We start from the raw sequence: 11,772 nt of genomic DNA, 5'->3' as shown, positions 1-11,772 counted from the left end.
AAAAGGAACATATAAGGGGAGAAGAGGAGTACCTTCCCCTCGCTCTTAGGGTGAGCAGAATTCAGAAGTTCTCAGGTAAAGCTGTACCAGCCCCTGCCTTATTTATGCTGTTCCCACCTTTACTCTGCTATTAGAAAGCTTACAGCTGCCGGTCTGACACCTGCTCAGCCATTTCCTCACCACGTCACTATCGGCTGCTTTCATTCCGCTCAAGCGGGAGGGGAGGAAGATCAACACTACGATCCATCCCTCCAAAACTCTTTCCTATAAGTAAGATGTTTTCTTTTTTCCTGACACGCGACAGAAAATTGAAGATTTCTGATTTTGTACTTGCATCGTTTAAACAAGACAATGATAAATAACACCACCGAATAGTAGCTTCCCAGTGGCGCTGGAACTGGGAAGGAGTGGTTGCTTTGCCCCGGAAGTAATACCAGGCTGGGGGAGGGGGAGTGCATAGAGAGGAGCGGAAGCGGAAGAGGCGGTTGTTAGCGTGGTGCGGAGGGGGATGTGACAAGGAGCCTTGCCGCCGCGCTGCTGGTGCCGTCTCCTCCCCTACCTGCACTGCCGCCGTCGTTGCTTTAACCCGCCGCTTCCTATCCCTTTTCCCTCCGCCACTGCCTCGAGGAATCGCGCTCATTCTAGGATGCTCTTGTTCGTGGAGGTAAGGCGCGCGGCAGCGCTGAGGTTGGGGCCCGGCGCGCGGGCAGGCCCAGGCCGGCTCGTGCCATGTGACATTGCAGGCCCCAGGCTGTGGGGCGCCGAATGGCGGTGCCGGCTGTGACACAGCATGGGAGGCCCAGGGCCCGCTCCCACACTGCCGCCGCCGACTCGCGTGATGTTTGGCCTATGCTGCCAAGTATCCTACCCCCTAACTCCCCCCGCCAATAGTGGGGTGGGGGATGGGAGGACGGAAAGGCACTGCAGTGACCTTTCCCCGGAGCAGCCCCTGAAGGTTAGAGAAAAATAAAAACCCAAGAGAGAGAAAATCCTTATCAAAGTGAATTATTGCAGTCACCTTTTTCGGTCTCTGCTTAGCTTCCCCCCGCCCCCCTTACTAATTTTTGATAATAGGTGCATTGCTTATTAAGAGGTATTTAGTTTTTTTCCCCCAAACCAAGAAAGCATGGTTAGCCGGAAAACCTTCATTTTCACATCCTGGTCTAGCGTGGTGTATTTTTTTTTTTGGTGTATAAATATATAAAATGCTATGAAGAAAAATAAAACTTGGTTCGTTTGTCGTTCGGCGGTATGCAACAGCTTTTTTTTTTCAGTGAAAAATTGAGGCTTTGCAAAGTAACGAAAAATCTATTTAAATGTTTGGTTAGAAGGTGGCTTTAGAAAAAGATGTTTCCATTCCCCTTTTCTGTCACTGTTTTATGCTGCAGTGTGGCTAGGTAGTTGCCTCGAATCTATGTGAAGTCTTTCGCCTGCTGCTAGGGCTTGCAGCGGCGGGGCTCGCGCTGTTCCAGCGGCGGGGCGCGCGCCGGGCAGGGCTGCCTTTTGCACTTTCCCGTTCGCGCCCATAAAGAGGGCTGGAGGAAGAAGAGGCGGGGGCGCAGTCATTCAAAGCAGGCTATTAGGAGGGGGAGGGATGGTCCGCCAGCGCATGGACTTGCATCTAGGCTGTTTAGTGAGGACCTTGGTTGTTACGCCGGCCATAAAATCGGTATCAGTCCATTGCACCTATCGGAAACTTGCTGTCGTCACGTTTGAGCTTGTGATAGTGGTGTACGTTTCGCTGGCTTTTTTTTTTTGTTGTTTAAGCACTGGGTACAGGGAACAGGATGAATTGTGAGCTAAGTTTGAGAAAGTTGTAGTTTCTCCCCCCCCCCCCCCTTGTTTTTGTTTTGACGAGTTCATTTAAAGAGTTCGTTTCTCTGTCAGTGACAAGTGCTCTCTAAATTGTTTCACTGCTTGTGACCTTGCACCAAACCCAAGGGGAAAGATTTGCTGATAGGATTGTAATTGTTAAACTAACTGCTTAACAGTATTTTGTTAGGAAAACAATTTTTTTCTGTTATAAAATAACAGAATCTTGTTGCACCGAATTCAGAACAGGTGCATGTTCTTTCAGTAAATGATTACAGTTCCTTAACTAAGGTCTACTGGAGTGTTTAGAGTTTCTCAAGAATGGGGAGAGAAATGTCTTTTCAAAACTGTAGACTTATGAATATTTTATATAAACTGTTCATATTTTCATATTATATGAAACAAAAGTTGGAGATCGCTTTTTTTGTTGATGGTGTCCAGGCCTGATGTCCTCACCAATTTTCATGTTTGAAGCTTCAATTTAGAAAATATTGTAGATAAACCAATATAAAATCGATTCTGTACTACCCAGTAACCTTTGCAATTCCATTATTGAGCAATAGATATACAAAGTAATTTTGCATTTTGGTGCTTTGTGATTATTTCCATTTTTTTCATCCTTTATTTTACATTTGTTATAATCACTTTCTATGGTTTGGTACTAAAAATGTGGAATATAAATCCCTGAACTAAATTAACATTTTCATGGCTTTGGAGGGGGGGGGGGGTGGAATTCCTTTATATTAGGTGGTGCTTTAAGCCTGCCACCATTCTCACTTTACTTATTTTTCTGTGGTTCATGCTTGTATAAAAGCATGAACTAATTTTATCATTTTGTACAGTGCTGTGTTTTGGGAGTATGTTGTATGTCCATATGTGTGCTTGGATTTGGTGGTGAAGGGATAGGAAAAAAGTGACATGCATCATTGTCATCAGTGTAACAAAGCTGTTACAAAAATCCTAGTTGGTTTATATTCTGTATAATTTATACTTATGGAATAATGTGGTATCTAGTTTAAGGGCAACTTAAAGGTGGCTCTTAAATGAGAAAACTGAGTTAGAAACTGGTTTAGTGATTGTTCTAAATAGTTGAAACAAAAGGAAGAGGAATTATTGGTGAAGTACCTTCCAGGTTCAGTCTTGGGTCCAGTTCTACTCTATTTTTTTTTTTAAGTAATAATTCAGAGGTGCTGATCAGAATGACTCTGTAGTTGTGACAGTGGACATTCTAGATAATGTAAATAAGAGGAATATAAGAATTTTTAATACAGAAAAGTGTAGAATCTCGCATTTGTGTACAGAAATCCAAGAGAATAGTCTATGATATGGGTGGAAAGCAAGGGGGGGTGGGTCCTAAAGTGCACAGACAGGACATATCTTGATAGTAATCATATCTGATCTCAAGACTGCTCAACAGTGGGATAAGGCAATGGGGAGAACCAGAAGAATGCTAAGGTGCATCAAGTCGATGTATTACCTGTATGTAAGGGTGGTAATACCTCTGTACAAATCATTGTTGAGACCTCTTAGAATTAATTCCCCATTTCTTCAGTTTGTTGCTCCAAAAAGGTGTGGATGGTATAGGAAGTCCAGGGAATGGTCACTAAAATGATAAACAATCTGTACTACAAATCTAATCAGAATGACTGACTTAAAAGACCTTAAGTATATGTAGAGGAAAGAGGGGATATTATACATTCAAGTATCTCAAAGATATATATGCACAAGAAGCAAATATTTTCCAGTCAAAAGGAGATACTGAAACAAGAGATCATTATAGAGGGTGGACTTGAGTGTTAAGAGAGGGAAAAAAAATCCTTAAGGAATGGGCAGACCAGATGTGTTTTATGGCCCCTAGCTACCATTAGTATTTTTCTCTTTGAATAAACGGGTCTCACGTGTTACTTTCTTTTAACAGTGGAAAAGAATGAAGTGAATGGTTGTATAACAGTCAATTGAGCTTTTCACCATTCTGCATTTGCTAGAAGACTTTTGACAGATCTGAATATGAATATTCAAAGAAATTGAGAATGTCGTCATCTTTCCACATCTTTCTTTTTACTAAATGCCTTGTACACATTTGTGCTGGCAGATAAAAGTAGGTGTTGGGATGAACAAGATGGTCAGCCGTTTTTGTTCTATGGTGTCTGAGCTCCAAAGTAACTTTTCAGCGCCTGCATGTTGATTGACTTTCATAGTTAGCTGGATTGGTGGTAATTAGCCCAAGTAGCCATATTCAGAGGAACATTTTCTGCCATTGGCATGTCTTTTAGGAAAATCTGTATGTTCGTTGAGGATCTAGACCAGCTATAAGTTTTTTTTATGAGGGGTGCTTGCATTTCCTGTAGATTAGTGGTTTTCAGATTTGGTATCATGTCCCCAGTTTCTGACTGAAGTGGAGCATCCCCTGCCAGCTGTTGGTTCTCAAGAAGTTTGAGCTGTGCAGTACCTGTATTCAGTATTCTGTGTTTGAAGAGGGCTGAGAAGTACAAGAGTACAGGCACCCCGCAGTTGTCACTTTGAGTTCTGCAGGAGTGTCAAGGCAGTAAATGAGTGCTATGTTTGCTGGTGATGGGGTAAGTGGTGAAAGTGAACAGTAGGGGCTGGGGAACTCCTGTGGGTGGGATGTCAATGATTTGTTTTTCTTTCACTGGGTCCTGTGCAAAAGGTTTGAACACCACTGCCGTAGAAGAATGATGAATTCCAGTTATCTTTGGTATTCTAAAGATGCATATCTTAGTGACTGATTTTCCTAGTAAAGTTTTAGATATCTTTGGTTATTAAAGGGAAATCCTCAGTTTTCTAACTATGCACATGAATTGTTTTTTATGATTAAGGTGCCAACAATGGAAGGAAGTGCTTCAAGTATCTGTTGGATTTGTGAAGATTATACAGTTGCTATTTTGCTGGTATGGTTTAGCTTAGCAATAAAACTGCTATGCAAACACATTTTTCTACTGCTTCAAAATCTGTAGTAGGCCAGTGTTGCAGAAGGTAATGGAATTAAAAAAAAATGCTCGCACTTGCATGTATTAAGTGAGTGATACTTTAAACTGCCAGCATAGCTCCCCTGTGTTGGCAGGCTTTTCTGTCTGTAAAATGTTTTGTTGTTGATTATGCAGAGGTCTTGTGGAACAAGGCACCAAGATACCCACTATAAATGGTGCTAGGATTTTTCTGGATGTTAACTGGTATGATTTTTTTTCCCACCTGTTAAGGATCAGTGATATTTGCATGGAGTGCAAGCAATAAGCATAACCCGCTTATGAAATCTTCGGACGTCAAGAGTTTGCACAGGCCCGTCTTGAATCCTCTGAAACTGTCAGACCCTGGAAAGCAAGGTCTGTGTGGAAATCTCCTCTGCCCCTTTTTAGTATTGCCCCTTGACCCTGCAGTTTCTTCCTTTTTCTTTGGGCTCAATCAGAACCTTCCTCAACTAGGGCTTATAGTGCTGTAAGTTGTTGTTCAAAGTTTTGGGTGGGGGATGTCCTCTCTTTCTTTTTCTTTCTACTCCCTCTAGAGCTTGGTTACTGCAGCCAGAACTCTTGTCAGACAGAAGGTGTTCGTTGTTCCTTTTTTTATCTCCAGCATATGGAATGCTTTGTGTGCACGCATTCAAACCTGCCTGCAAAGTCTTAGTTTTTTCACTCTGCTCAAAATATTAGCCTGTCTTCAGGTTTTGATTCCTGCCTGTTCAGAAACTGACATTCCAACAGCTTGAATATTTCTTTCCCGTGTACAGCTGATCATATGATTGCCTATTTCTGTATATTTAAGTACAGTGCTTATGGCTGTTTAACATGGTTAAGTACTGTTGATGCTGAGACAAGTACTAAACAAGGTTTTTCCCATTTTGTGTCTATGGGGGGGAAAAATGCTTAGTACATCTGGTTCTGTCTGCTCAGTGATCTCTTGTGTGAGTTCCTCTTTTCTGTGCCATATTTTTGCTAGTGAGTGTAAGTAGATCTGTTTAATTTTCTTTTCTCTACATCCTCTAATTATAAAATACTTTTTCCTTTCTGTGAATAAAAAGATTTGTTGGATGGAAAAAAATTTGGTTTTTAGCTCATGTACTTAAGCATGTAACACAACTAGTAGCTGCTTGGCATCTCTGCTTCACCAGCTGGTCTAGCAGTCAGGTATTTTATTCGTGCTATGGGATTTAAAGCGGTTTTGGGGTGGGCAGTAGACCTCCAGATGGAAATCCTTGTAATTTTTGTAAACAGATTAGTGCCGAAATGTTTGCAATGGTGTCTGGGGCCCAGTGATGATCAAGTATCGCGCTAAGAGGGAAACAGGGACCTAAATTTGCAGAAATGGCCTTCTGCCTTTTCAGTAGTTTCTTCTCCCTCTTTTTTTCCTTTCTTATCTGTCTTTACTCCTTTCTTTATCTCTGTACTACTGTTTCTGACCATTGCTGCTGTTTAGTGTGCACTGACCCTATGAAAGTGAAGATTATGAGATCTGAGGGCTGTTTCTCTTAAATTGTGACATTCTGCAATGAACTGTTTTCTGGGATATGTGGAAAAGGACAGTCAAGTGTTTGGATTGGGGGGGGGAGAGGATTCAGAAGTTCTGAAATAATTGCTGCTACACAATAGAGCGTGACACGCTGAACACATGACCAAAGGGCTAGATGTAAAAGTACAGTTTGCATCCACAGGACCCCCCCCCGACCCACAATTTTGGATGTAAAGCAGAATTATGACATTCCCCATACAACTCACCTTACAAAAATGATATTTTGGTTCTAGTGTCATCTCAGTGACAGCAACACAAACTCCTACTACCAGGCTCAATAGCCCTACTTATGAAAAGAAAGCAGTTTATCACCAAAGCATGTCCTCTTGAGAAAATACAACAAATAAGACTGATAAATGCTTACATGCCAGTAAAATACCTCACCTTGGTCACATATCAGAACCGACCTAACATACTCCCAGGATCTGCAGTAATGCACATAAACTAATCCGCACACAGTTACACCTGTATTATGGAATGCACGTAAACAGTAACAACCCTACCTATGAAAAGCCACACTACAAATATTATATCAGGCCATAAACGCCAATACATCTCTTGTTAGGAAAACAGAAATAGGCAACCAGCTATAGATCCCCACACAGAAATAATTGTATATTGGCCGCTGCTGCAGGACGCTGAGTCCCACTGCCCTGCATCGTTTCCTTACAAGAAAAGTCTTTTTCCTCTTAATTATTTGCTTATTCGATTGAAATGCCTCATAAGAGGAAGGGCAAGGTTAGGATATATCCTCCGGACCTACCTTGCCCCTCAGGACAGCGAGTAATAACCGACTTCGCGACCCTAGGAGTTCGATCGGGGGAGCCAATGGCCGCTGCAGAAGTCTCGAGAGGAGCAAGACTATCGCCAGGCGAGATCACACTGAGCCCCCTGGATCCCCGTGGCCCGCTATGCAGCTCTCCACTCGGCGACGCTGGAGGTACTGTACTAGTCGACCCAAGTCATGTTGGAGGAACCCCCAGCGCTGTAGGAGCATCAGACCTGCGGAGATAACATTAGAATCCCTTTGGGATCTAATGATGGTCAGTGCCCGTACCCTGAGAGATCAATCTCAGCAGATGGGGGTAAGGGTGAAAAGGCTGGATGCGGTGGAGAAGGATCAGGAAGAAAAATTTTCCCAACACAATACAGCTATCCAAGAAATTTCTGTTAAAGCTAAACAGGTTCAAGATTTGAATATTTCCTAATGAAAGAACGAATATCATCACGGAGACGAATTGAGTCAATTGAGAACTATTTGAGACACTTGAATATTAGAGTGGTGAATTTTCCCAAAGTGATGGGTGAACCAGTATTAGTGACTTTTTTAAATGATACATGTCTGAGGTTCTAAAGCTCCCTGTAGAATCGCATCCTGCTTTAAAAAAAGTTATATTTCTGCCTGCTAAAGGTGTGGCTGCACAATTACCTATGGGTGATAGCAGGGTTGATTTAGAAAACCTCACGGAGTATCTGGAAAATTCAGGCTTGGAAGTGATGGAGAGAGCAGCTCTTTTCGTGTCCTTTTTCACTGAACCAGATAGAGCTACGATGATGAAAGTTTATTTCCAAAACATTAATACTCCCTTTATGGGGGCCACAGTTAGGGTCTATCCAGACCTTTCTAGGGCCACCCAACAACGGAGGAAAATGTTTATTAATATGCGACCTGAGGTCCTGGCCAAAGGTGCAACTTTCCTCTTAAGATTTCCATGTAAATGTGTAAAAAAATATGTGGGGAATATCTATATCTTTTTCATGCCCGAACAGCTGAGACAGTTTCTAGGGTGGGGGGACATAACCATGTATATTAAGGGACATATATAGTGATGGGCTCCTTTCAGCAGCAAATATGGTATAAACTCTTGTAATTCTCCGTAGTATTTTCCTTTGATATCCTCCTCTCAGCATTTCCAATGTAAAGCAGTTAAGTTTTCTTCTACTCCATATATTTAGATTAAATGTGGAGGTAGTATTATGTTAATTTTATTTCCTATTGGTAATGTAATTCTGTATTACCTTACAAAGTTATTTCTTTGTTATATTATTTGAAAAATAATAAAATATAAATAAAAAAAAATTGTATAACTATACTAATAAGCAGAATAAATGTTTCACAGCAACTATGAACAGAATAATATCCAACAATTAAAAACTCATAAAAACTATTTAAAATTCTCCAAACACAAAATATTTAAAAATAGCAGACACATCACAAAATATTCAGTAATTAAAATGGCAGTCAATCAAGAAAAATGAACTTAAAAAGCCACCTTTACTAACCCTCTCCAGCAGCTCTCCTATTCCTCTTCCATGCAGGCCAGTAGCACACACCAGAAGCAGTAGTGGCTGAAGCTCTGTACTCATGTTCCTCTTCCTTAGGGCTCATGACCAGTTTCTGTCTTTCACACACCAGTCGTCTCTCAACCAGTCTTTCTCTTACACATACACCAGTCACCTTCCCGAACAGTCTCTCATGTGTACACACATACACAGGCTTCCCACTTTCATGTTCTATCTTACATATACAGGTTTCTCACTCCTATGCTAGCTCTCTCCACATGCACAGGCTTCTCATTCCCATAATCACTTTCACACACACACACACTCCAGTCATCTCCCCAACCAGTCACTTCCATTGTCTCTCCTATATACACACCATCTCTCTTCAAATGCTCTCACTTACACACAGATTCTCAATCACATATACATTCTCTGACAGGCTATCTGTCTCTCGCAACCCCCCCCCCCCCCCAGCAGAAATGGTAGCTGCAGCAGCCTACCATCGGCCACGGGAGGCTAATTCTGCGCCGATTTCTGGCTGCTTCTGATCTTGCTCCGGGCCCATGCTACTGCTCGGGACCAGTACTTCCGCCGCTACGTTTTTTCATGCACCCCGCTGCACATCACTTCCTGTTCTGGGCCAGGGGGCAGGTGCGGGAAGAAGAAAAGGCCCAACTGCAGTTGCCAGCCTCCAGTAACACTGCTGCCATTCCCATCCGGGCTTGAAGTGCTGATAGCCCGGGCGGCAGCAGTGGAAGACTGTCGCCCTCTCACTCAGTGAAGGAAGAGCAGCGGGAGACCGGTAGCATGGGACACACCTGCTGCTGCTGCTTGGTGACATACCGGTTGAGAATTGCTGCAATAGAGGATACAGTGATGTATCCAAAATTAAAATCTGTGAAAAAAAAAATCCAAAATGCAAGAACTGTGTGTGGGGGAAGATGACTTACCACCAAGAAAGTCATGCTGAGCCTAATCACTTTTCTGTCAGGGTAGGCTAATGGGAAAGCTTCCATGAATGCTGTAGGGCTCATGTTGGATCCTGCCGTGTGATGCTGTAATTGCATTTATTTTGGTTCGACCCTTTGGCCTAGCTCTAGTTCTGACTTCTGACTTGCTCAACTCTCAAAGTAAGAATACAGTTAAGCTGAAAATGTTTTTGGGGGGGGGTTAATGGGAAGGCATTATAATACTAGATAATTCAGCCGCGATATAGGAAAAGCCCTATCCTGCTAGTTAGCTCAGGGCTTGACACACAAATAGGCTTTTTCCCACTGTAATAATCATCCCTTTTTGACTCCTGAGATGACTTCTAAATTTTTATTTCTTACATTTATAAAACCACTTTTCTGGCTGTTAGAGGTTAACAATACAGGTAACATGAAATAAAATTAAACATTGTATAAAAACATTTAAGTCCCCCATTTCATTAACTGAAATACTGGAGGTGCTCAAGAAACAAAATCTACCCAATAATACAATTCTTAGACTATGGATTTAAAAATAGAATTCATTTTGCAAAAAAAATTATTTCTGCTCTCACATTAACACTGTTAAGGTTATTCCTTTTGGCTCACATTTTGGCTGTTTTAATGCTTCTTTTGGGACTGACTCATTCTGGGGCCGATGCAATAAAGGGGGTAAACCTATTGCGGGTTTTTACTCACATTCGGGCTGATTCAGTAAAGTCCGCGGGAGAGCAGGTGAACGCGCACAGGCCACTCTCCTGTGCGTGCGATTCTGTATTTAAATGAGGCCCAGCAGTAAAAAGGGGCAAAAGGAGGCGCTAGGGACACTAGCGCATCCCTAGCACCTCCTTTTGGGACCGGAGCGGCGGCTGTCGGCGGGTTTGACAGCCGATGCTCAATTTTGCCGGCGTTGGTTCTCGAGCCCGCTGACAGCCAAGGGCTTGGAAACTGGACACCGGCAAAATTGAGCGTCCGTTTTTGATCTGACAGCCGCCAGCTGACTTCAAATTTTTCTTTTTTTTTTTTTTTTACTTTTGGAAAGTTTCGGGACCTCCGACTTAATATCGCCATGATATTAAGTCGGAGGGTGCACAGAAAAGCAGTTTTTCACTACTTTTCTGTGCACTTTCCCGGTGCCCGAAGAAATTAGCGCCTACCTTTGGGTAGGTGCCAATTTCTGAAAGCAAAATGTGCGGCTTAGCTGCACATTTTGCTTTGTGAATTGCGCGGGAATAACTAATAGGGCCATCAACATGCATTTGCATGTTGCGGGCGCTATTAGGTTCGGCGGATTGGACGTGCATTTTCGACCCCCTTACTGAATAAGGGGTAAGGGAAAATGTGCGCTCTGGTACGTAAAAAGTGCTTTAGGGCTAAAAAATCTACAGTAGGCTAAACACATGATGCATGAAAATTGCAGGGTAATAGCCTAATTAGCTATTACCCTGCAATGCAAGGTTCAAAGTTCTCTCCCTCATTCATAAAAGCATCACTAACGAAAACACTGACTGGATCAACCTCCCGCTGCTTTCCCGTACATCCACTAGACCCACCCGTACTGCCCTCCAAGGGACACTCCGTACCCCCTCTATCAAATCCACTAAACTCATTTCCACAATGAACAGAGCCTTTTTCCCTGGCCGGCCCCACCCTGTGGAACTCTATGCCCCCAGACTTGCGCACTGAAACATCTACTCCCAAATTAAAAAAAAAAGCAAAAAACCTGGCTCTTCTTACAGGCCTACCCCTCCCTCAACAACCATCCTCCTGATGTCCCCCCAAGTGGTGTATAATGCATTCCTGGTATCACCATTTACAATGTGCTTCTGCTGACTCTTCTCTCATCTCCCTTCTCCCCTTTGATTTCCTTATATATTTACAGTGCCTTACATGTATTACCTTCACAATGTACGTTTGTTAACTTCTCCTTCATCTACTCCCAATTTTAGGAACCTTCGTTCCTTGTAAATAGTTACCCAGTTTCTGTTTGCTGATGTTCTTCTATTGTATGCAAAGTTTACTGTTCTATGTAATGGCAGTGCCAAAAGTTCTGTTTAATGACACTGTCAAAAAGTTTTAGTTTTCTGGAAACCGATACGATGTGCAAACGGCTATCGGTATATAAAATCATTTAAATAAATAAATAAATAAAATGCAAGGAGGCTCGCTAAGCAGGAGACTGCCTAGT

The 11,772-nt window shown here is 42.5% G+C and overlaps 1 protein-coding gene across 5 annotated transcripts in view; it reads left to right on the top strand.

The window, feature by feature from the left end:
- Nucleotides 1-249: 249 nt before the first annotated feature.
- Nucleotides 250-11,772, top strand: part of LARP4 (La ribonucleoprotein domain family member 4) — a 182,159-nt gene continuing 170,636 nt past the window's right edge. The window contains exons 1-3 of one of the 5 annotated variants that reach the window (XM_029594990.1): nucleotides 421-664; nucleotides 4,650-4,721; nucleotides 5,031-5,153. Coding sequence is in view for 2 of the 5 variants with exons in the window: in XM_029594988.1 (XP_029450848.1) it covers nucleotides 647-664 (18 nt within the window). In the remaining 3 variants the exon portion in view is untranslated. Of the gene's footprint in view, nucleotides 271-419; nucleotides 665-4,649; nucleotides 4,722-5,030; nucleotides 5,154-11,772 lie in introns of those variants that run through there. The other 4 variants (XM_029594991.1, XM_029594989.1, XM_029594988.1 and 1 more) reach the window with 4 other exon arrangements.

Source organism: Rhinatrema bivittatum, chromosome 3 (assembly GCF_901001135.1).
Source record: "Rhinatrema bivittatum chromosome 3, aRhiBiv1.1, whole genome shotgun sequence".
Classification (NCBI taxonomy): Eukaryota; Metazoa; Chordata; class Amphibia; order Gymnophiona; family Rhinatrematidae; genus Rhinatrema; species Rhinatrema bivittatum.
The sequence above is the reverse complement of the archived record's forward strand: the minus strand, read 5'-3'. Positions and strand labels throughout refer to the sequence as shown.